This window comes from Gracilinanus agilis, chromosome 5, assembly GCF_016433145.1.
Source record: "Gracilinanus agilis isolate LMUSP501 chromosome 5, AgileGrace, whole genome shotgun sequence".
NCBI classification, from domain to species: domain Eukaryota; kingdom Metazoa; phylum Chordata; class Mammalia; order Didelphimorphia; family Didelphidae; genus Gracilinanus; species Gracilinanus agilis.
In genome coordinates, this window is record NC_058134.1 from 231,352,164 (window position 1) to 231,378,442 (window position 26,279).

A 26,279-nucleotide genomic window follows, 5' to 3' on the forward strand; every position below is an offset into this window, starting at 1 on the left:
GTAAAGCCTGGACAAGGAATGGATAAAGAATATAAAGCATGAATTAGTCATGAAAATAGTGGCAGGATCACTAACGTATGGAATGAGCTGAGGATGGAAAAATGCTAAAAACAATAAAAAAGAAGTTTTTTAAAGCTATGCTGGGGTAAAGAAGAGGCTCAATTCAAAATTGATTGGATAATGATTGTGGATGAATGGAAAAAGGAAGAAACACTCTGCTCTTATTCTGCATTTATTTCCTCTGTCAAGATCAAGCTCTGTGCTGGAAAGGGAAAAACAAAAGCTGCCTAATGAGGAGCAACATGGAAAATAATTAAGGAGATAATAAGAGAGTCTCTAGGTGCCACTGAATCCAAGTCACCAGATGAGATACATCCAAGCAGAAAAAAAGAACTAAAGCGGACAGAAGTTACTCTTGGTGGTCTTTGAGGAAATAGAGAGAATGGGGGAAATGTCACAAAGCTGCAGAAGGGCAGCTCTCTTGAGTAAGAAAAAAAGGAAAAATAATGAAAACTGCCAGCCATTGCTTGATGAACTTGCCTTTGATTCCCGACAAAATTCCCAAGTTTTATTATTAAAGGGACAGTTGTGGAATATTTAGAAATGGAAATGATCACAAAGAGCAACCATGGCTTTTTAAAAAATAGGTCATGCCAGACTAAGTTCATTTCCTTTATTGGTAGAGTTACTAGATCCGGAGAATGCTGTCCTTACAATTTACCTAGATTTCAGCCAAGCATTTGACAACATTTTTGATGCTATTTGTGGGGAAAGAGCTTTGAGCCAGATGGTAAGGCACTTGGTTGACTTCAGAACCAGACTGAAAAAATAGTCTTTACTGTTTTGATATCAGTGCAGTGCTCGAGGGGCCTGTCTTCATGGTGTTCAGTGTGCTTTATCATTGCTTTGGATGAAGGCATGGATAAGATGTTTTTTGAACATGAAAATACCACAAAAGGGAGGAGTAACTAGTATGTCTAATGATAGGATCTAAAAAGAACAGATTTAAAGCTAGAAATTACCTCAGAAGCCATTTAGTCCAACTCCTTCCTTTTACAAATGAGGAAACTGAGGCCCATAGAGGGTATTATTTGCTTAAGACTTACAACTAGTGACTGTCAGGAGGGGAATTTGAACCAACCTCTTTCTCATTCCAATTTCAGCTTTTTGCCTTCTGTTGGTCTCAAAATCTAAAGTGTTGGGTCAAATGTAAAGGAAAGAACCAAATTAGTAGAGAAACATTAAAAGAACACACCAGTGGTTAAAAATAAAAGCTCTGACAATGTTGATCCAAAGCCACAGGCTCTCCTTACTCTCATCAGCTGCCTACAGGCAACCTCAGAGTGGCAGAGGCCAGTGCCTTCCCTAGGGCTCTTTGGTAGTAGCTGCTCCCTTTCTGCCTGCCTGTCTTCCATAACATCTTCATGTATGTGAAGGACCTTCAGATAGAACAGAAAATACTCTTATTTTATTCCACTTTGAGTGGCAGTGTGAGAAAGGACCAATGGTTGAGAATGAGAGGGAAGTGGAATCTTTACCTAATATAATGACTTCCTAATAATATGCATCTCTTAGAAGTTTTCTTTAAAAAATCATTAGATAATGAAATGGGTTATCTCCTGAAGTGGTGAGTTCCCCATCTTTGGAAGAGTTGTAATGGACTTTGGACAACCCGTTGTTGTTGTTGTACTTGTTGTATATTCCTTTATGATTCTGATTGTCATCATAATTGTTACTATTTTTTCAAGCACCTTAAATATTATCTTATTTTGCCAACAGTTCTTAAAAAAGTGGATCCAAAATATAGTATAGAGTTTTAAATTTAATCCAGGAGCATGACTCCTGATTTTTTTATCCAAGTATTCAAAAGTGTTGGATTTAAATCAGAGTGCTCTGAAGATCTCTATGTAAACTCTTGCTTCAGCACATATTTTGTGACCTCAAGGAAGTTGATCAACCTTCTTGCGCCCCCATCTGTAAAATGAGGGATCAGGACTAGATGATCTCTGCAGTACTTTTCAGCTCCAAATCTATTAGCCCATAATCCTTTTTTGAAAATTTGGATAGCAAAGAAAACATTAAATAATGCCTTCCTGGAAATTCGAATGTAGATAAAAGGTCTGCCACATAGCCAGGCTATAGGTCCCAGAAAGAGAGAAGTATGGAGAAGTATTCCTTTGCACATAAGACTCATAAATATACAATCAATCATGGGAAAAATGAATTCACATTAATTTCCCTCACAGATTCTATACTCCAGTCAAAATGATCTACTTACTTTTCTCAATACATGACATTTCATCTATCACCTCTCTTTCTTTGTTTAGCCTTTCTTTCTTGGGATATTTTCCTTCCTTACCTCTGCCCCCTAGAAATTCTAGTTTCCTTATGACTCAGGTCAAGTGGCAGCCCCTACAAAATGCTTTGAAAAATTCCCCAATGGTTAGTGTTTCTCCTAAAAAGTACTTTATATTTGTTTTGTTCTTAATAACATAATTATTTTGTTTTCTTTTCACCATAGTAGAAGATAAGCTCAGTGGATAGAGAGCCAGACATAGAAACAGGGGGCCCTAGATTTAAATCTGGCCTCAGACACTTCCTGGCTGCCTGATCCTTCCTATCCCCCACTGCCTAGCTCTTATTGCTCTTCTGCCTTGGGAACCCATACTTAGTATTGATTCTAAGACAGACAGTAAAGGTTTTTTGTTTTTTTCTAAGAGTTGCTAGAAGACCTATGTCTTAAAGCTTCAGTTAGTATTTGTGGTCAAGACACATCACCATAAATTTAGGGTTAAAAGGGACCTTGGAGGAGGCAGCTGGGTAGCTCAGTGGATTGAGAGCCAGGCCTAGTGATGGGGGGTCCTAGGTTCAAATCTGACCTCAGACACTTCCCAGCTGTGTGACCCTGGGCAAGTCACTTAACCCCCATTGCCTAGCCCTTACCACTCTTCTGCCTTGGGACCAATACACAGTATTGACTCCAAGATAGAAGGTAAGGGTTTAAAAAAATAAAAATAAAATAAAAGGGACCTTGGAGATTATCTGATCCATATCCAATCCTCACATTTTTATGCCAACAAAAGGAAAAAGGAGCAAGTTTTTATCAAGCACCTAATATGTGCCATGCTCTTTACTAAATGATTTACAAAGATTATCTCATTTAACCCTCACAGTAACCCTCTTTCAGAGAAATTAGATCCTCTTAGAGGCCAGACAACTTTCTCAGAGTCATACAATGAGAATTCAGCCATATGTTTCTAGTCATGTTGTTCTTGCTCAAATCCAAATCTCCTCTTCAGCAGATCCTTCAAGGGAGAGGTAGTACTTTCTACCCAGTTTCCTAAGCTCTTTCACATGTAAAGGGTAATGAGCATCTATTGCTTTTCCAAAGAATAAGTAAGTTCTGAACCAAAGCAGTCCTTCCCTGATCCTGATGGAGTACTACCTCCTCAGTCCTTCTCATTCTTTCCTGAGAACTGTTGTGCTATCTAGAGCCAGCTGGGAGGAATTGGTGTCAAGATCTATTAAACTTCCTCTCCCACCAGTCCATTCCAAGCACCTAGAAGGCAATTTATAGAGTCATGGGTTTAGAATTGGAAGGAACCTTGGAAGCTGTCTTATCTAACACCATCATTTTGAAGATGAATCCTACAGTGGTTAAGTGACTTGCCTGAGGTAGGTAGTAAGTGGTAGAGCTGAGATGTGACCTCTTTTCCTATGACTTTCCTCTGATTGTTCTTTCCATCCTCTTATACTGATGGTAGTCTGTTATGAATGATGTAGCCAAGTACAGTGAGGAAAAAACTGGAATTGAAGGACTGTAATATCACCATAATTTTAGTGCCTTTCCAGCCAGCAGATGATGTGATTCAAAGTTTGGACAAGTTGCTGAAATGGTGGGATTAGAGGAACAGCTTTAAGTTGGCCTTGACCGATGTTAAGTCATCGTTGCTGATGGAATTTTAAAGTTCTCTTAGACCTTGAGATGGAGGGAAATTCATCTCTTTACTGAATTACCTGGTGGGAAGAGGTGTTTTTCAACAAGATGAAAGGAGGTGCTGCTATCTGTGGTTTTCCGGGAAGATGGCAGCTTAGACTGAGTGAATCTTAAAACCTCTGTACCCTTACACACCGAGATAGAAAACAATGCACTTTGAGAAGAAAGAGGACAAAATCTAATAATGGGACAGAGCAGGGGGAACCCTACTGCAGCATAACTAAAGAGGTACACCAAGAAAAAGGCTTCAATTCTTGAACTCTCGGGTCTGAGGGCTTAGAAGGAAAATCCCAGGACACCTCCCCCATGTGCTGTGCGGAGTCTCCAGCACAAATTGTGGTATATGTTGGTGATGGAATACTATTGTGCTTAAAGGAATAATAAACTGGAGGAATTCTATGTGAACTGGAAAGACCTCCAGGAATTGATGCAGAGTGAAAGGAGCAGAGCCAGAAGAACACTGTACACAGAGACTTAAACACTGTGGTAAAATCGAATGTAATGGACTTCTGTACTAGCAGCAATCCAATGACCCAGGACAATTCTGAGGGATTTGTGGAAAAGAACCCTACCCACATTCAGAGGAAGAACTGCAGGAGTGGAAACACGGAAGAAAAACAACTGCTTGAACACTTGGGTTGAGGCGGACATGATTGGAGATGTAGACCCGAAAGGACCACATCAATGCAACTATCAATAATATGGAAATAAGTCTTGATTGATGACACATATTAAAACCAGTGGAAATGTGAGTTAGCTATGGCGGGGGAAGTTTGAGGGGGTGAAGGAGAAAGTAAAAACATAAATCATGTAGCCATGGAAAATGTTTCTTAAAAAAATAATTAAAGGGGCAGCTGGGTAGCTCAGTGGAGTGAGAGTCAGGCCTAGAGACAGGAGGTCCTAGGTTCAAACCCGGCCTCAGCCACTTCCCAGCTGTGTGACCCTGGGCAAGTAACTTGACCCCCATTGCCCACCCTTACCAATCTTCCACCTATGAGACAATACACCGAAGTACAAGGGTTAAAAAAAAAGATGAAAGGAGGTCAGCTGGATAAAGATTCAACTATTGAGACTGTAAAAAAATCTTGGATTTCATTTAAAACTTTTGTGCCTCTTTTAAGTACAAAGAGAAGGAGAAATGTCTTCTCTTTTTAGACTTGGTGTCTTTGATGTCTTTTTTAAAGCAAATTTTATTAACATCTTTCGATTTTACTTCAATTATAATTCCAATTTTCTGTAGCCATTCTTTGAAACAAGTGTAGAAGAAGAAAAAAGTTTGGCAAAACTAACCAATCTGTAGAAAAAGTCTGGTGTTTTAGGCTATGGTCCCTCTATCTCTTCAAGCAAGTTTGGAGAGGTAGTCTCACCTATCTCTTCTCTGAGGTAAAAGAAATGTCATTAGTTTTTCACAACATTTGAGTTTTTATTGTTTTGTTCTTTCTGTTTTCATTATCGTCATGGTATATTTTCTTGATTTCATTTACTTTGCATCATTTCATATACATCTTCCTATGCTTTTTAATATTCATCCATTCAATTTATTCTTTCTTATTCAGTAACATCCAGTCCAGTTATATTCCTTTAAATATATGCAACACAATTTGTTTTGCTACTTCCCAACTACTTTCTTCCTAATACTTTGCTATTACAAATGGTTCTGTTCTAAAATTTTTGGTGTAAATGGAGTCATTCATTTTATCAGTTACCTCTCTGGGGGATGTTTTACTACCTGTGGAATCTCTGATGCGAAGGATGTGGACATTTATTCTCTCAACCTAATTCCAAATTGCTTTCCAGAATGGTTGAATCAAATTATAGTTCCGCCAACAGTGCATTAATGTGTTCTCCTTCCCTAGCCCCTCCAACTTTTGCACCTACTTCCTTAACTGGCTTCATTCAAATATCAGCTAAGTCTTACTTTCTGCAAGAAACATTTCCTAGTTTGCCTTAATCTTATAATACCTTATATATCTGTAGATTTCCTCTGGGTCATCCTATGGAATTTTTGTGCATAGTTGTTTGCATTTGGTCTTCCTTTTTTCCACATGATTCATTTTTTTTTATTTTTTCAAACATTTATTAATATTCATTTTTAACATGGTTACATGATTTATGCTCCTACTTTCCCCTTCACCCCCCGCACTCCCCTCACCCATGGCCAATGCACATTTCCACTGATTTTAACATGTGTCATTGATCAAAACTTATTTCCAAATTGTTGTTAGTTGCATTGGTGTGGTAGTTTCGAATCTACCTCCCCAATCATGTCCACCTCAACCCATGCGTTCAAGCAGTTGTTTTTCTTCTATGTTTCCTCTCCTGCAGTTCTTCCTCTGAATGTGGGTAGTGTCTTTACCATAAATCCCTCAGAGCTGTCCTGTGTCAGTGCATTGCTGCTAGTACAGAAGTCCATTGCATTCAATTTTACCACAGTATATCAGTCTCTGTGTACAATGTTCTTCTGGCTCTGCTCCTTTCGCTTTGCATCAGTTCCTGGAGGTCTCTCCAGTTCACCTGGAACTCCTCCAGTTTATTATTCCTTTTAGCACAATAGTATTCCATCACCAGCATATACCACAATTTGTTCATCCATTCCCCAATTGAAGGACATACCCTCCTTTTCCAGTTTTTTGCCACCACAAAAAGCACAGCTATAAATATTTTTGTACAAGTCTGTTTATTTATGATCTCTTTGGGGTTCAAACCCAACAATGGTATGGCTGGATCAAAGGGCAGGCATTTTTTATAGCCCTTTGAGCATAGTTCCAAATTGCCAGCCAGAATGGTTGGATCAGTTCACAACTCCACCAGCAATGCATTAATGTCCCAATTTTGCCACATCCCCTCCAGCATTCATTAATCTCCCCTTCTTTCATTTTAGCCAATCTGCTAGGTGTGAGGTGATACCTCAGAGTTGCTTTGATTTGCATTTCTCTAATTATTAGAGATTTAGAACACTTTCTTGGTCTGCCTTTTTAAATCAATCCTGCATTGATAAACTGCTTGAGAGCAGAGACTGTCTTTTGACTGTGCTATCATCATCACCCTGCCTGATACATAGTAGAAATATAATAAGTGCCAAATGACTGATTAATAAAGATATCAAAACCATGGATAGAGAGAGTTATTCCTAAGGCTTTATTGTCTAAATTCTGAATAAGAATGATAAGATAGTAGAATAATTTTATTATCTTATGCAATAAACTTCAAAAACTAAATATAAAAAGTAGCAAGATAAAGATTTGCCTTTGAACTATTTAATCTCTGCCCCTAATTAATTATTTAATTGCTGCTCATAATAAATTAATTCTAAATAGAATTGAATGAGAAAATGATGATGAAAATGACAAAAAGCATGTGAATGGTATATGATTTTGTGAGTGGGTAGAATTCTCTATAGCCTTGTTCTGCAATGGGTTAATTAGTAGCTAAATTACTAGACAAGTCTCAGGGAATTAATTACCTGAGACTTGGCGGTAAGGAGCCAGGTCTTCCTGGCTCTAAGTCCAACATTCTCTCTACCATATCATATTATCTGTTTAAAAATAAGGATAAAGCAGTGAAGAGAGAAAAGAGTAATAATACAGAAAGATGATTGTATAATGAACATGGTAACAGTAATAATAATGTATATATTATAGAACGTCTTCAAGGAAAAGCTCCATGACCACTTTTTGAGATATGGTATAGTGGAGATTCCTTTTCTTTATGAGTTGCACTAGATACCCATTGAGGTATTTTTCAACTCTGAAATTCCATTTGTCTATGATATTATTTCCAATTTTTTTCAGAATAAATTCAAGTGAGTTTTTTCTGCCTAAAGTAGTTTCTTTACAAGATTCAAAGTCTTATTATAGCCACCATCCAAGTTTCATTTAAAATCCTGCTGTGCTACAGCAGGATTTCTGGGACAATTTGTTTTCAGAAGATAATAATGAAGTAGGACTAATTGGTGGGACCCATTTGGGTCAGGTAATCATGGTAATCAAAATAATTGCAGGTCCCTGGTGGCTGGAGTAACTTCAATCCAATGTCTCTCTACATTGTTAGCAAATCATATTCACTTTTCCTAGAATTCAGAGATTTATTTAGGAAAAAACCATTAGGTCTATGCATTGTAATGGACAGGTTCACTTATATAACATATAAGCATGGCTACAGAACAACTACTTCCCTTAGTCATCATCATCATCTTTTTATGATATTTTTTTTTGTAAAAATAAGTTTTGCCCAATCAACTTCAGTCAAGGTGAAGGATGGGTCAAATGAAGGTAGATGGACAAGGGTGTTAAGTGAGATATTTGTGTGCTACTGAAGGGAACCACATACATAGCTTCTCAAAAAAAGACAGTTTCCTTGAAGTCTCAATTCCTTCTGATACAAATTTAATGAATAATGGGGGGAAGGAGCAGCTGAATAATACATCAGCATGATGGGAGAGGGGTAACTATTTCCATTTTTCCCCACATGAATAAAGAATGAAACACATTAAGTGAGCCCAACTCTTTTCATGCTTCCTGACAAGGATTATGTTTTCCTGAGATGAGTGGCTGTGAAATGAACAGAGATTTAGAGGCTATTTCAGGAGAGAGACTAAGTGCTGATATCCACCTTTGCTGAGAGTTCATATCTGAATGAAATCAGGAGAGATGAGTCAATCTTTGGAATACATGTTGACTGGACCTAACTTTTTAGAACATATTATCAAGATTTTTCTTTTTCCCCCATACCCTTGTTCAGTTCAGTCTAACGTTTTCACAAATAACCTTTTTTTATTCTGCTCAACTATTATTTTTCATATGTTTCCAAGTGATCACAAGATTATAGATTTTTCTTTTAGGTTTGGTGAGGAACTCTGATTTGCAAGTTTCTGATAATGCTGATTTAACTTTAATCAGCAAGAGTGGGAAAAAATATGGAAGAAACTGCCATGAACACATTCGCCAAAAGGTATACACAACATAGATCAGCTTAATGTCAGGATATATGGTCACCATTGTGTGGAAAATAGAATTCTAAGGAGCTTGCAAATGAGAGTCCGAATACACTGGAGACTTCACGTGTTTCCAGTTTGTTCTTCTACTTAGGCATAACAGATTCAGTAATGAGTGTCAGCTGGTCCTGGCAAATTATCACTTAGACCCTACCTAGGATCTTGCATATTCAGATACCATGAAAATTGAACCTTTATGCCTACTGTAGTTAGTCTGTTTTTCAATGCTCCTGTAATTTTTGCTTATGATGATTACCTGATTAAAACGGGTCTCACCAATTAACACTAGCTTGTGGGTACTCTATCAATACAGTTCAGAACACATCCATCCCATTTTCCTCCGAACAATCTTCATCAATGCTCTTCTGTAGAGGCTCCAAGGATCCAGTCAGTGGATTTTTTTATTCTAGTTCATTTATTTATTCATTTTTATCTACCTGTATGTGTTTTTCTATTTGCTATTCATTTGTTTTGTTCCGTATGTTTAATCGTTCATGAGTATCATTTACATGATCTATCTATTACCCCTTACTCTTACCAACTGGTAGGGATTCTACCTTTTCTCACAACATTTTGTCTTTGTAATATCCCTTCTACCATTAACGAAGCATAAAACATCATAGGAAACATGCTCTAGACCACTCCTGGCCACCATGCAACATTTCAGAGGTCTTCTGGGACCCGTGTAAATTTGATTCTGTAAAGACTGTGATATTTTCAGTTTTTCAACCCTGAATTGTTCCAGGAGAATAGTTGTATCTAAATAATGGCTCTTTGCACTAGAGAGTCACTTGGGATCATGATCATTAAAAATATTGCATGATTTCCCCAGAGCAATTCATCTTGCTTCCTTCCTCCAATTCTAACCCCACTAACTTATTGTCCATCTAGAGTAACTGTCCAAATATTGGTACTGAGTTTCTTATGTAAAGATTATCTGTGAATTCTTTAAAAGAATAACTGACTCTTTCTGATTCAAAAAGTAATTACCTGATCTTAGAAAAATAGAATCCTCGCTGTAAGGCCTTCAAAGAGGATGCATTAATAGAGGAAAAGTGGCGATAATAAGCTACTTCATCACACCATGATTCATTATCCAGCTTTGCTATTATAGATTAAAGATAAGGATAATTTACTATTATATTATTCTATTAATGCATCAAAATATCATGTTAAGTTCTTTTAAAAATAACAGTATAAACTCTATTCAGCTTGTGCACAAATAGGAATTCAATATCTTTCAGGGTTATGCTTATTCACAAATGGTCATTTCACATCTTGAAGCCAGGCTATTTGACTTATATCTCTTGAAGCTGTCATTAATGAGCTCCACTTCTTTTTCAATTCTGAATTTAAATTTTTATTGGTGCCTTTATTGTTTACACAGTAGTTATTGAAATGGCATCCATGCAGAATCCTCTCTTGGAATGAAGGGAAAAGGATTAAGCAAAACCAACCAAACAACAACACTGATGAATTCTAACAGTATGCAACCTTTCTTACCCATAGTCTATCACTTCTGAACTTTAAAAAAGAAAGTATAATTCACAAACTGTCTTACAGCCATAAGAGTGGCCATTGCCTTTAATCTGAACCCATATCTTTTTTAATTAATAGAATTTGTTTCCAGATATTTCAGCCCTTTCTTTCCCTCCTCATACCATAGAAAGAATCATCTGGCAAACAGTAATGTACATAGAGATGTTATCTTTTCAGTTTGCACTTAGTTCATTCTCTGGAGGCAAACATACACAAGTTATTCTTCAAATATTACAACTTTAGCTTTATGTACTGTTAACTTTGGTTCTATTCATTTCATTCTTCATTATCTCTTATAGTTCTTTCCAATTTTTAAAAAAATTAATCTGATCATCATTTCTTATGACTCAGTAGTATTCCACTACATCAGAAACCACAGTTTTGCCAATCCCCAATTGATGGGCATCTCCTTGTCTTCCAGTTCTTTGCCACCATGAAGAGAGCTGCTATAAATATTTTAGAACATAAGTTCTTTTCTGTTTTCCCTGGTCTCTTTGGGAAATAGACCCAGCAATACTAGCAGGGTCTAAGGATGTTTTTGCTTATTCTAGGTTTTTTTCTCTTCCCTATGCATCAATTCATAATTTCTTTTCTTGCTTCTCTAAATTTTTGATATTTCACATTTCAAAAAGTAAGATAGTATCAAATCACATTAATAAGCCAGATTTTATTTGTTTACCAATCTTTTACTACCTACTTTGTTTTTAGTTTTTTTTTTGTTAATATAAAACTTGCCACAGTAATTGTTCTAGTAGTACATGGGATCTTTCCTTCTGTCTTTGAATTCCTTCTGGTATAAACTCAGTGGTTCATTCTCTGAGTCAAAGGGCAGACACTATTTATTAAAAATTTTAGGCATTTTTCCAGAATGTTGGCACCTATTTACACTTCCATCAGTATTGGTGCACTCCTCTTCTCTTTTTTCTGATTTCCTTTAGGTACCAGCTAAAATCCCAATTTCTACAAGAAGCATTTCCTAATCTTTAATCCAAGTGCCTCTCTCCTGAGATCATTTCAGTTTTCCCCTGTCTCTATCTTATTTTTACTTAGTTGTTTATTTTTTAAACCGAAACCTTTCTTAGAATTTATATCTTATATTGGTTCCAAGGCAGAAGAGCAGTAAGGACTAAGCAATGGGGGTTAAGTGACTTGCCCAGCAGCATCCAACTAGGAAGTGTCTTGAGGTCAGATTTGAACTGAGCACCTTCTGTCTCTAGTCCTGGTTCTCAATCCACTGACCCACGTAGCTGCCCCCTTATTTAGCTGTTGACATTAAGTTTTAGACTCCTTGAGGGCAAGGATGATTTTTAACTTTCTTTGAATCCCCATTGCTGAATGCAGTACCTGACACATAGTAGGTGCTTGCTAGATATTATCACCTTGACTGTCTTCCCAAAAGACCTTTAACATTGTCCATTTCCATCTTTTATCACCTCTGGCAATCTGTTTTGGATGGACCTTTTCTCTAAATATCTGAAGTTGTCTTGAATCATATTATTTCTTAGATGCTATCAAATTACCTTGTCCTCTATAGATAAATTAAATTTGAGACTGAGCTTCTATTATCCCAGGGACATTGTTGCTAGATGTGTGCACGTGTTTAGATGGCCATGTACCAGAAGAAATGATTTCTGGCATCAGAATCACTCTACTGTTTTATAACATGCCTCTTACTGTTTGCTGGAGGCTAATGCTAGGTTGTTTTTTTTTCTCTTACCCTGAACAATTGACTCGAACTATAGAATCCTTTAAAGTCTCTTCCCACTCAAGAGATGTAAAACTGAAAAATTGAGTTTTCTGGAAAACTGTAAAGTGAGGACATAGCCTAAGGTCTTAATGGATTACTGGTGAGAGAACATTAAAATATACCAGGAAATGGCCAGATAGATGGTTGCTCTAGACATCCAATTAAAAAGGTGGTGTGAGTCATAACATTTTCAAGTGACTGTCCCCCACCTTTTTTTTTTTTTACAGATTAAAGTGTTCTTTGATATTAGTCTCATGAAAATAAATTGCAGAAGATATTTTTATATAAAAAGAAACTGAACTTTGTTTCCATTTTTTAGAAGTATTTTTCAATTTTGTTTAAAGTTGATTCGTTTAAAAAGAGCATTTATTTTCCTTCTAGTTTTTTTTTTCTTGCTGGCGGTTGACTTTTTGCTTTGTCAAGGAACTAGGTTTCTTCCATTTATTTTGTATAAGTACCTAAACTGAATTATTATTTTTTATTGTTGACAACAATAAGGAGATATAAATAATACTGAATATATAATATTAAATATATTATTTTATTATATATATATAATTATATAATATAATAAATATATAATATTAAATATATATAATATTAAATAAAAATGTGCTTCCCAATTAAGGAAAAGAATTGTGATGCTGCATCATATTAATCTGAAATCCATCTTTTTCCTCATTTTGTCTGATTCCACTTCTCAATCTAGTTCACCAGCCAGTTCCCAAAGAATACAATCATTACCACCACCACCACCCCCAGGACATGTGCTCCTTAACCAGCTCGGGCAGGGTACCTTTGAATTGGGACCCTTATTTCTATTTATCAGTAAACAGAGAAACCTGGGCTTGGACTCATCTTACTGGGTCTGGATTTAGTACAAACATCTATATTCACCTTTAGCCCTATTACAGTTCAAAACTTCCATGCTGANTTCCTTCCTTCCTTCCTTCCTCCCTCCCTCCCTTCTTTCCTTCCTTCTTTCCTTCCTTCTTTCCTTCCTTCCTTCTTTCCTCCCTCCTCCCTCTCTCCTTCCCTCCATTCCTTCTCACTAGCTACTAAGGATCACTGAAACAAAAACCCTGAACATCCAGTCGTCTGAAATAATCTGTCATCATGATACTCTAAATGATTGTTGTAATTAATGGTTTAGAGTCTCCAAGAAAAGTTCAAATTATGGAATTTTCATCATTAGCCTTTAGATCAGGAAGGTTTTAAGCTTCACGGACTCAAAGTCAATGAAGAAATCAGTAACAATTTTTTAAATCCTTACTTCCCATCCCAGGAGCAACTCCAGGGCTAGGCAAACAGGATTGAATGACTTGCCCAGGGTCATACAGCTGGGAAGTGTCTGAGGCCAGATTTGCACCCAGGTCCTCCCAATTCTAAGCTGGCTCTCTATCCCCTGTGCCACCTAGCTAGCTATCCCTGCCAGTCCTAAATTTTAAAAGCAAGTTCAGGGACTCCAGGTTAAGAACTCCTGAATGTGAGAGTTGGTCAGAGGTTAAAATGGTGATATTTATCAACTCTTTGAATCTGTGGAATGAGGAAGAATGAGAAGTAGAAACTGGGAGACTTTCTGGCCATTTGGTTCTGTTTTTATCTCACTTAACCACTTCACTTTTTTCCCTTTTCTGGAACTGGAGTTCCAACCATTGCAGTCAACAAGCATTTAGAAATTACCTGCTGTATGCCAGAAACTATCACTGGATTTCCTTTTTAAGAGTGTCAGGAATATTAAATGATCTTTTTTAGCATTTGAAAACTTTTTTGAAAAATTGAATTTAATGAATTTATATTTAGTGTGGATTTAAAACTTCTTATCAAGACAATTACTGCCAGGGCAGCTACATAACATGGTGGAAAGAGAACCAGGCCTGGAGACTGGAGGTCCTGGGTTCAGATTTGACCTTAGTTTCTCCCTAGATGTGTGACCCTGGACAAGTCACTTAATCTCAATTGCCTATCCCTTACCACTCCTCTGCTTTGGTACCTATACTTAGTATTGATTCTAAGACAGAAGGTAAGGCTTAAAAAGAGATAATTACTTCCTATCATCATGGGAATGGGAATTGAGGAGCCCTTTGTAAAGTTCAGATTATCCCATGCCTCTACCTTGCCCCTGCATTTCCAGCGGTTCTCTTTCCTTGGCATTCGAAGCCTTTCCATCTTGTTTGGAATCCCTCCCCCTCTGCCCTTCCCTCTTTGTAAATGCTATGACAATAATAATAATAATCACAATCATAATAGATGGCATTTATATAGCACCTACTATATATTAAGCACTATGTTAACTATTTTACAATTCTTTCATTTGAACCTTATGATCACTGTGATGTATGTGCTATTCTTGTCTCCATTCTAAAGTTTAGGAAAAGAAGGTGAAATGGAGGTTAAGTGACTTTCCCAGGGTCACACAACTATGAAGTGTCTGAGACAAGATTTGAATTCGGGTCTCCCTGTCTCTAGGTGCAGAACTCTAGCCACTGTCCCACCTAGTTGCCTCCAGCCAAAGTGCTCTAATAACTGTTAATCTCCCAGCTCTTATGCCTTGGAATATTTTCCCTCATGACTGTAATGCCCTCTCCTCAGAATCTGTTATCTTTTAAATGTCATCCTTTATACCATCCCTACAGAAGCCTTGTCCCACTATTCCGCTGTCACTGTAACTTCCCTCCTCAAATCACTTCGTATTTACTTCACTGTCAGTGCTCTTCTCCTATCCCCATCTCCAGGGCAGTGGATGCTCTTGGAGGATAAACATTGTCGTTTTTGTCTTCATATCCTCAGAACCTGGCAAAATGCTGGACATCTATTTGATTACATCAGTAGGTAGACTGGGATTAAAAATACCTTCAAGCAGAAAGCAAATTTTTGTGTCTGAGCCTAGTCCTTCTGGCATCAATATTTGTTGAATTGAAATGAACTGATTTGTATTGAATTGAATATAAATTAAAAGGTTCTTGGGCAGTGAAGTAGCACAGCAGATAAATAAGTCAGGAACACTCATCTTTGTGAGTGCAAATCTAGCCTGAAACACTTGCTAGCTATGTGTCCCTGGGCAAGCCACTTAACCCTGTTTACCTCAGTTTCCTCATCTGTAAAATGAACTGGAGAAGGAAATGGCTGACCCCTCCAGTATCTTTGCTGTGTGCCCCAGGGCAAGTCCCTTAACCCCATTGGCCTTGGTTTCCTCATCTGTCAAAAAGAGCTGGAGAAGGAAAAGCCAAACCATTCCAGTCTCTTTGCCAAGAAAATCCCCCAATAGGGGTAAAAACCTCGGATATGACTAAAAAATGATGGAACAAGAAAAAGGCTCTGAGACCCTTGTTGGGTCATGTGAAGTAAAGCAAATGACTCAAAAAGGGTGGCCATAGCTTCCATGAACTGTCTAGAGATGTGTAAAGAGGACTGTCTCTCCACTGGGGAGAGTTTCCCTAAATGACTTAGAATGGCAGACAGTGCCAGTTCATTGACTATATCTTATTGTCTCCTTCCCTATTTCTGTATTCCTCTTCTTCCTCTCAGTTCCCTTCTATGGGAGTTGATTTCTTATTCTCCTTCTTTCTCTTCTTTTCCTTAATCATTTTTATCATACACTTTTCCCCTCCCCTATTTCTTCCTTTCTTCTTCTGAGTCAGGACTACCTTGTCTCCTTTTTTTAAGCAAAAATTATATTACCCATGCTGGATTTTTGCATTTCCTCTTATTCATTCTTAGCTATTTTGCCTGTTTTTTAAAAAAAATTCCCATTCCCTTACTATCTTCCCTAATTGATATCTCCTGTCCATTCATCTTTACTTTCTCCCATTCCTTAAGACCTGTCTTACTATGCTGTTCTTTTCTCGTAGCTCTTGCTGTTTTCCCAACATTATTTTGGGTAGATGCTATTGCCTTTTTGATCTTTCTCCTTTCATTCTCTTCTCCAGAAAGTGGTCCAGCCATGCCATCCAATCTCTGTCTTCTTGACATATTCTTGAGCAATTCATTGACCCTTGTCCTCATGCTGAAAAGTTGTTCAAAATCCACATCTAATGGAAGATACAGCTTGGAACAAGGGGTTGGTTGTGTCAGACCCATGTGGTTTGTTGGTTAGTTTAGCTGAATTGTTTCTTTTCTCCTCTATTCTTTTTAAAATCATTGTTACAAGAGAGGGCTTCCTGGGTACAGGAGAGAAGATAGATAAATTTAAGAATGAAGCTGACTTGAAAATAAAAGATGCTCCTGGTCACCCTAGAGACTCTCAAGGGTTTAACCATCATCTTCATGCAAATAACTTCTACATCTCCTTCTCTACCCTTGATCTCTCACAAGTCCGAGATCTCTACTTCCCTGTTAGGCCTTTCAAAATGAATTTTAAAACCTAACATTTCTAAAATTGAATTCATTTTTTTCTAAATAACCTAAACTCTCCCTCCTTTCAGACTTTCTATTTTTGTTTTTAGGTACTGCTACCTTTCTAGTGTCTCAGGTTCAATGTTTTCCTGGACGCCACACTCTCCTTCATCCCCCTAGTCCATTCATTTGCTAACTCTTGCTATTTCTACCTTTTTATCTTCCAAATCTCATCCTTTCTCTCCACTCATAATGCTATCATTTTAATTTAGGCTCTCATCACCTCTCGCACAGATTATTGCAACAGCCTCCAAGTGTGCCTTCCTCCCAGTGCTATAATCCATCCTAGCTAGCATTGAGGCCAAAATGATTTCACTTAATCAGAGTTCTGACCATAAAACTTCTCTACTCAAGCAACTCAAGTAGCTTCCTGTTGCCTTGAAGTCTGGGCTTCTTAACCTTTTTTTGTGGCTTAGACTGTTTAGTAGTCTACCGAAACTATGATTCCATTCTTACAATAATGCCTTTTAAAATATAAAATAAGATACATTAAATTACAAAAAAACCCAATTATACTGAAATATAGTTCTCAAAATATTTTAAAATTAGTTCAGTGAACCCAAGTAAAGGACTTCTGTGATAAAATCAAATAAAAACTCCTCCTTTTATCCCTTAAACTCAAATGAACGGTATGGCTTCAACCTGGCTCTTCAGCCTCTTTGGACACTGATCCCCATCCCACACTGCACAGCTCAGCCAAACTGGCCTTCTTTCTCACATTCACATATGAGACTCCATCTCCAGCTCCATCTTTGTATCCATGCCTGGAATGGACTGGATTTTATTGGAAAAAAATTTCATTGATTATATGATTTCTTAATTTATGTTATTTAAATTATTTATTTATAATTATGCTACATGCATATCTATTTTTTCTATGTACTTGTTCTTCCCCACTAGAATGTAAGTTCTCTCTGCAGAGAGATTTTCACTCTTTGTGCTTCCAGAGCCTAGCTCAGTGCCTTGTGCAAAGTACATACCTAATGAATATTTGTGCATTAAATGACCAATCTGTGGCTTAATTTGTATAGGGATCCCCCAGGGAGCAACCTCCCTCTACTCACACTGATAGAAATAGCAACTGTTTCTTTTCATAGTATAGTCTTAGAGTTATCTGGGGCACTGAAAAGTCCAGGGTCTTGGTCACAGGCACATAACAGTATATATCAGAGGTTGGATTTGAACTTAGGTCATCTCAACTCCAAGCTTGGCTCTTCTTAGTCCCAGAAGCTATATCTCACTAAATTTAATCTGTTACATTTCCTTTATTTTATTTTTGTTTATTTTTTAGCTTCCACATTACACTGAGGAGACATATTGTGTTTAAGGATCTCTAAGATCTCCAGATCTTTGCCAAACCATTCATGATGGGTTGGGAAGATACATATACAAAGAAATGCTGGGGGATCTGAATATCCAAACTCCTTCAGGTCTGCCACTGTTGGTGATATTCTCCCACTTCTTCATTATCTTTTCCCCCCATCCTAGCTTCTACATGACTTGGCCATGACCCCAAATCTCCCATCCTCTGCCATTGTTCTTTTGTTGTTACTTGGTTCTACCCATTTGTGTTGCCTCATTCTTCTCATTTTTAATTTCATATTGCTGCCTTTTCAGCATTTCTCAGTCAAAAAGGTAAGACTTGTCTGATCCTTGTGCTCATCCTGTGAAGCAATGGGGTGATGTCATTCCCACTTGACAGGTGGTAACAGTGAGACCCAGAGCAGTGAATCAATGAATTCATATAAGGACATTTGGTGTTCTGGTCTGAGATTTAGAGGAGGAAGGGTCCTGAAAAGCCCTCTAATCCAAACTCTTTACTTCATAGTTGAAGAAATTGAGAGAGTGAAATGGCTTGCGGAAGATCAAGTAAGAGTTATGTAACTGAACCTCCATGTAGGGTGGGGGGAAAAGATAATGAAGAAGTGGGAGAAGCCTTTTTATTGTATTCTACAGAATTAGTTTTTCTGCCTTCTAATCAGGTTCTCTTCATGATATATATCTATAAGCTAATTTAGGAGAGCATTTAAAATAATAACTTCTAGTGAAATGTGATTCTAAGGTTATGGGGTATCTAAATAAATCTGAAACAATCATATTACAGGTAGAAATACCTCCAACTCTTTCCCTCTCCTAAATCACTTGCAGGGAACGTCCCTAGGACCTTCTAAAATTTGGAGGAAAAAAAAAAGATAAAGAAAACAGTGACGTTAGCCATCTGTGTGAAAATATGTCTACCATTAAGTATTCATGAATGGCAAGAGGTCAGATTCATTATATTATCCTGAATTGTCTTTTGAGTACTGGTTCTCTTTGAATCACCAGTGCCAGTGGGGCATTGGAAAAAATGTGCAAAACAACTCCTGGTCACCTTAGCAACTGCTGATATAATATATGCAGGTAAATTCTATAATTTCATTATCTCTCGTTGATGTTCCATTCCCTGAATTTATTAATAAATGAACAGGGAAGAAAATTGAAAAACTGACCAAAAGCCTTTGACTTCAAAACCCAGTTTTGCTTCTTACTTGTCTGAGTGACCTTGGGCAATCATTTAATCTCTTTGGGACTTAGTTTACTAATCTGTAAAATGAGAAGGTTGGAATAAAGGGCATCTGGGGCCACTGTCAGCTTCAAATTCATGATCCTTCAAAATTCTAAGCTTTCTTGATTTGGAATCAGAAGACTTGACTTGGAAGCCTCACTGTCATTTATTGGCTTTTGGTGATCTTTGCCAAGTCACTCACCTTTTTTGAGCCTCATCTTACAGGCATGTAAAATGAAGGGTAATAGACTACATGGGTTTGGGGGTTCCTTCCAGTTCTAAATCTGTAGTCTTGTCATCTTATGAAAGGAGTAGATATAAAACCTCATATCCATTGGACCCTTCTCATAGTTCTCATCTGGGCTCCTTCCTACAGACACTTCTCCTTCTAACTGACTGAACACATCCCCCTGTCAAGTGCATCTTCTTTCTTTCCAGAACTGTGGACAGGACATGGAGTGATAGAGCAGTTGGAGTGCAATAGATTTAAGGAGTCAGGAAAATTTGATTTCAAATCTCAGATACTTGCTGGTTCTATGACTCTAGGTAGGTTACTTAATCTTGGATTGCTTCAGCCAATATCCTGTAATTGATCTGAGACTGGGTGGTACCACAGAAAGAGCACTAGCCTCGAATTCACAAGAATCTGGTTCAAATCCGAGCTCTGCTGCTCTTTGTGACATTGGGGCAAACCATCATGTCTTCTCTAGGACTCAGCTTCCTCATTTGTAAAGTTATTTGCTTGGCCCAGATGGCCTCTAATGTCCTTTCTAGCTCATGGTCTTCAAAATAATGGATGATGAGTTTCTTTCTTTTTCTTTTTTAAATTTAAATCCATACCTTTCATCTCAGAATCAATGCTGTGTATTGGTTCCAAGGCAGAAGAATGGCAAGGGTTAGGCAGTGGGGGTTAAGCGACTTGCTCAGGAAATATCTGAGATCAGATTTGAACCCTATCTCCAGCCCTGGATCACAGCCTACTGAGTCACTTTGTTGCCTCTTGGATATTGAGTTTCTAAACTAGGAATTCAGTTTAATGGTGAAATTGCTGATTTGCCCCACCTTTCTTTCATTATATCGCTCAGATGCCTTGATAGTTTTCCACTGCATTCACAATTAAACTTCAAGTTATTTGCCACTTATTTCCAACTAAACTCTCTATCTAGAAGTCTATGTAATATCCTTGGAACATATTGATTTCTTTCCCGTTTTTGTTTATGACCCCTTTCTGATCTGGAATGATTACTCCCAATTCTACTTAATCTTTAAGTCCTGGCTCAAATCATCCCCTCTAGTAATCTGTTCTAGTGTCTAGTGATCTTTCCTCTGGCTAACGTCCTTTAACAATTGTCATCTGTACCATTAGTTAATATGGTATGTATTGCATTGTATTATTATTTAGTTAGTAGCACAGTGAATAGAATGCAGTCCTTAAATGCAAGAAGGCCTGAGTTTTCATGCATCATGTAACCATGGAAAAATGTTCAAAATTAATTAATTAAAAAGAAAGACCTGAGTTCAAATTCTTCCTTAAACACCTATTAACTATGTGACTGGACAAGAGATTTAATCTCTTTGCTTAAATATCCTCATCTGTAAACTGGAGATAATAATGCCATTTGCTTCACAAGACTGTTATGAGCATCAAATAAAATAATGTGTGTAAAGTGATTTGCAAAGCTCAAAGTGCTTTAGAAATGCAATCTGTTTTTGCATGTATGTCCTAAAATTCCAATAATATTGGGTTTTCACTTTTTTCTTAGTTGAGCTTGTGGAAATTCATCCATATACTTTCAGAAGATCTAGACTATAGCCAATATTTCCATTTTCAAAATATGGATTTCAGTCCAGGTACAGTCTGTGGCTGTGAAGTCAAATGCCCCCTCCTGCCCCCTTAGACTTGAAAGTTATCATTGATGTCAGCACTTGACAGGTTGTCATGTAGAAGAGGGATTAGCCTTATTCTGTTCAATCCCAGAGGGCACAACTAGAACGAAGGGAAGAAAATCACAGAGAGGCATATTTCAGTTTGATATATGGAAGAAATTGCTAAAGATGAGGACTGGCCAAAAGTAGAATGGGATGCCTTGGGAGGTAATAATTTTTGGATCACTGAAGGTATTCATTCAGAGCCTGGGTGACTGTCATAGACTTTAGAGGAAGGGATCATGTATCTGGCAGGAGGCTGGATTAGATAGTTCTGAGATTCTTTGAACCTACAACCTTGATCATCATTGCACCAAATATTCTCACTGCCTCAGTCAGCTAGTTATTTTTTAAATTTAAAGTTGTGTTGATTCATTTTTTTGTTATGACATCACAATCATGTCCAGATATATATCTCTTGCCCTTCCAGCTCAGAGTCTTTCCTTTTAAACAAAGACAAAAAGTTAAAACCAATTAGTATGGAAAACATGGCTAATGATAAATGTAGCATCCTGGAGACATCTTCCCCTTCCTCTCCACTGGAAGGAAGTAGGTCATCGGCTCTCTTGATCACAGGTATAGTGATAAATTTGGCCTCAAAGGCCATCTATCCCAACCTCCTAATTTTCCTGATGAAGAAGCTGACACACAAAGGGATTAAATAGCTAGTCCAAGGTTGCACTGGCCGTGAGTGACAAAATGAGGATTTGAAATTTTTTGAAAAATTTGAAAAATCCTTTGATTTGAAATTATATACTCTTTCTACTCCATGATGCTGCAAGTTGTTTAATCATTCCTCAATGGATAGCTGCTCTTTGTTTTCATTTTCCAAAGAAATAATTATTAATAATTAATTAGAAACAGATGGAAATTCAGATTTTGAACATTCATGGTCATAAGATGCCAAGAAGCATCCCTGTAGAATTTTAGTTAAAGAATTTCTAACTACTCCATAATTGAGAAGCAGATATTTAGAGAATATTTTCTATCCACTCTGAAGTGTTGTCAACTTTCCAAATTTGAATGGTTTGCATGCTGGGGCTTTAATATAACTTAAATGAATAATACATGACATCCTGCTGATCTGGCCAGTCAACACTTGCTTGATCTACCAAGAATAAGTAGAGGAATTTAGGTAGAATTAAAAGAGAATGGAACTTAGAACCAGGAGACCAACTCTAATATTTGCTATCTGTGCGACTGTGGCCAAAACAGGACCTCTCTGAGCTTTAAGTTTCTCATCTATAAAATGGGGATAATTATATTGGTAACACCTTCTTCACAGGATTATTATGAGGAGAAAGTTCTGCAAATTGTAGTTGTCATTGTTGTAAATCCAAGATCGCCTTGGTGTTGGGAGTGTTGACATGGAATCTGGAAACCCCAAACTTGTAGCCTAGTAAGATCTGCTGAACCCCAAGTTTTAGGACTAGCTTGTAAGTTGGAGACTCCAAAACTTGTACTTGTTCCCTGTTTCCCGTGAGAATCCACCCTGAAGGGAATCTTAGGCTAGCTGTTTCAGACTGAATAATGAACCCTAGGGTAAAATCCTTTGCTCATAGTGGTGGGATATACTATTTCAGGTGATAATTGTATTCTCAGGAGTGACCTACATCACACACCACACCCTCGTATGAGTGTCAGCCTTTTTTAGAAGCTCATTTTTTTCTTGACACTCAAAGGAATTTTGAAAAACCACTTTGAGGTTTGTGTGATAATAATAGCAATAACAACTTATTTACATAGTATTTTAAGGTTTGCAAAGTATTTAAGAAATATCTCATTTGATTATCACAATTTGGGGTGATGGATGCTATTATTATTCCTATTTTATAGGCAGAGATTAACTGATTTAACTAGCATCTCATAGTTTGAAATTTCTGAGATGGGATTTGAACTCAGGTCTTCTGGACTCCAGATCTAGCACTCTAGTCTCTAGCTGCCTGTTATATTTGAAGAATGACATGATCTTACCAAATGCGGTGGCATCAGGAATGGTAGGGAATACACACAAACCCCATAATACAGACATTAGGATATATTGGAAAGAGCATTGATCATGGCATCAAAAGTCCCAGATTTTATGCCCTTCCAAAGATCATACATGTAAAGTTGTCAAGATGAAATCTTAAACTTCCTTCTTTTGTAAATTGGGATACTGTGTCCCTGAGAATAATGTAGTTGGCCAAGGACACCCAGGGAAAGACAAAGCTGAGGTGTGAACTCTCTTCTTCCAGACCAAGTGTTCACCTCACTGTACCATGCTGCCATATTTTATTGAAAGTCATTATCTGTGTGACCCTGGGCAAATCACTCCTTGGAACCTCCACTGCTCATCTGTAAATGGATCATCATCATCATCATAATAATAATTTGTATGTTCACTACCTTTCAGAGTTGCTGTGAGGATGGTCCTTGATAACCTTAAGTTATTATCTGAATGTAATCTATGGTTATTATATCAGACTTCTTCCTGACTCAGTGATCCACCAAATGTCTAAGGACACAATTCCAGGGAAGCGACTGGTGTACCTTCATGGAAGGATTTTCTGCTCTGCCAGTTCCCCACCCAGTTAAAATTCACATCTGACTTTTTTGTGAAAATCATCTGAGTAATGAAGAAATAAATCCTATTAAGGCATGTCACAAATTGATGAAGCGAAAGATAGGTTAATATATATTTGTAAAATTATTTTATTGGTAAGGGATTGGAATTAAATTTATAATTAGCATAGAGGCTTTTTGGATGAGAAAACTCTCCCTTCTTAGTACCTTTTATTTTTTTTTCAACCTATAAAGATAAAGCATGGCAGATAAGATAATCATTCAGTGACTTGCCAAGATCGCACAACTGGAGGGTATCAGAGCCTGAACTTGAACCTAAGCCTTGCTGGTTATCTATCCACAGTGTCCGACCTCCATAACACATTTTTGATAATTTGATTTTAACATTTTAGTTATCTTTTAAATAACCCCCTCCAATCTCCCCTCTCAGTCATCCGTGTCTTGGAATGAACATTTAAAAATAGAGGAAAAGAATGCATCTGTCACATCAACAGTGAACAATGGTATGTGTGATATCCTATCCCCTACTTGCCTACTTATACAAAAAAGAAAGAAGTAGATTTTCTCAGGTCTTCTTCAGAGGCCAGATATTCATAATTTTATAGTGTTCACTGTTGCTATTTTTTTTACCTTTACATTTTTTGTTAGTATTGTGTGAATACATTTACCCAACCTTAGAGTTTTCCGAAATGACCTTATTCTTCATTCCTTATATATTATTCCATTGTATTCATGGACCAAAATTGGTTGAGTCCAATCTTTGGGTCTACATATTTTTAGGCAATGAAGTTCTCTCATCCCTATCAGCCCTGGGGCATTTCCAGCTATTTCGAATGAGAGGATCATGATTCAGCTCTGACTCCTCTTAGAATATCAGAACTGGATCATACGGAGATCAACATTTACCAAGTAAAATTGAAACAAAACATCTAGTAATGATATCGGTGAAGAGCTCTGTTCAGGGGTTCACATGTCCCTCACTTTGGGGCTTCCAAGGAGACCAGTGTACACCTGAAATCTGATTTCCTATTCTTGAAATCAACAGGGACGTTAGAAGTAAGTGAAGTGATGAAGTTCATGGCCGTTCTATTTTTGTTCACAGATAACGCATCTCAGGTAGCAATTACGGCTCCAGGAAGTGGTAACCATAGAAACAGCTCAACAGGCCCCACACCTGATTGTTCGCCTCCATCTCCTGACACTGCCCTCAAAAATATTGTCAAAGTGATACGACCTCAGGTAAGTGCCCACACATGAGCACCCAAGTCTGCGCCCAGGTCCTGTAGCTAATACAGGGACAGAAGCCATCACTTTTCAGTATTCAAGTCAATAATAGAGGACAGGAAAAGACCATCAGATCATTAGAACTTAGAGTGAAAACCAGAAGAGACTTTAGAGAAGGTCATATAATCTTTCATCCTAACTTTACAATTGAGGAAACTTGAACCTCAGAAATCCTGAAACTTAATTTTGAAATCTTCCCTGATCATTTGGGAGGGAGGTGACTTATTCTTCTGTTAAGAGGTGTGGGGAAATTTAAGGTGAATTATTTATTATTATTTATCATAGTATTATATAATATATAGTATATTGTTATGTTATAGTATCATTATACTACTGATTATGAAAATGAAAGGTAATGTGGGGCTGCTTATAGAGAACCTCAGAGTCAGAAAGATCTGAGTTCAATTCATGTCTCTAATATGTATGCACTACATGAATCTGGGCAACTCATTTTATCACTCAACACTCCAGGAAGGGACTGAGCCCTGGTTGGTCTGCTTTGGTAGAGGGAGTTTCTTCACTGGAAATTCAAATATCACTGAAATTACAGATTTGGACCAAAAGGAAATAAAGAGAAGCAAAGGAAGGGGGAAAAAAGATTCTTTCCCATCTTATAATTTATTGCTTCCACCCCCTCCCTCCAATATTTCCTGTTCCTTTATTTCTTTATCTTTCTAGATTTCTGCTTGAATTTGAAGACTGTTTTTCTCTAAGGAATTCCTTAATTAATGACATCTTTTTTACACCCTTACCTTCCATCATAGAATCAATGCTGTGTATTGGTTCCAAGGCAGAAGAGTGGTAATGGCTAGGCAAAGGGGTTTAAGTGACTTGCCCAGGGCCACCCAGCTAGGAAGTGTCTGAATCCAGATTTGAACCCAGGACCTCCTGTCTCTAACCCTGGCTCTTAATCCACTGAGTCACCCAGCTGCCCCCAATTAATGACATTTTAAAGGTTCTGGCTCTAAATCTGTAGTTGTATGTAGCTGTTATATATGTATTTAAAATATATATGTATGTGTATATATTATATTATCATCATTAATATTATATCATATATATGTAAGAAAACATAAGAAATGGAAATTTTTAAAATACCATTGATAAAAGTGCTTATAAAGCAGATAAAGCCCTCACAGTATATATGGGATTTCAGTTGTTTTTCAGTCATCTCTGACTTCATGACTCCATTTGCAGTTTTCTTGGCAGAGATATTGGAGTGGCTTGCCATTCATTTGCTTCTCTAGATGATTTGACAGTTGAGGAAACTGAGGCAAAATGGTTAAGT

At 37.4% G+C, this 26,279-nt stretch overlaps 1 protein-coding gene across 1 annotated transcript in view; it reads left to right on the plus strand.

Moving 5' to 3' along the window:
- ANKS1B (ankyrin repeat and sterile alpha motif domain containing 1B) overlaps positions 1–26,279 on the plus strand; it is a 1,330,035-nt gene that overhangs the window by 413,680 nt on the left and 890,076 nt on the right. Inside the window, exon 11 of the mRNA XM_044679159.1 lies at positions 24,810–24,946. Within this exon, the coding sequence (XP_044535094.1) occupies positions 24,810–24,946 (137 nt within the window). The remainder of the gene's footprint in view (positions 1–24,809; positions 24,947–26,279) is intronic.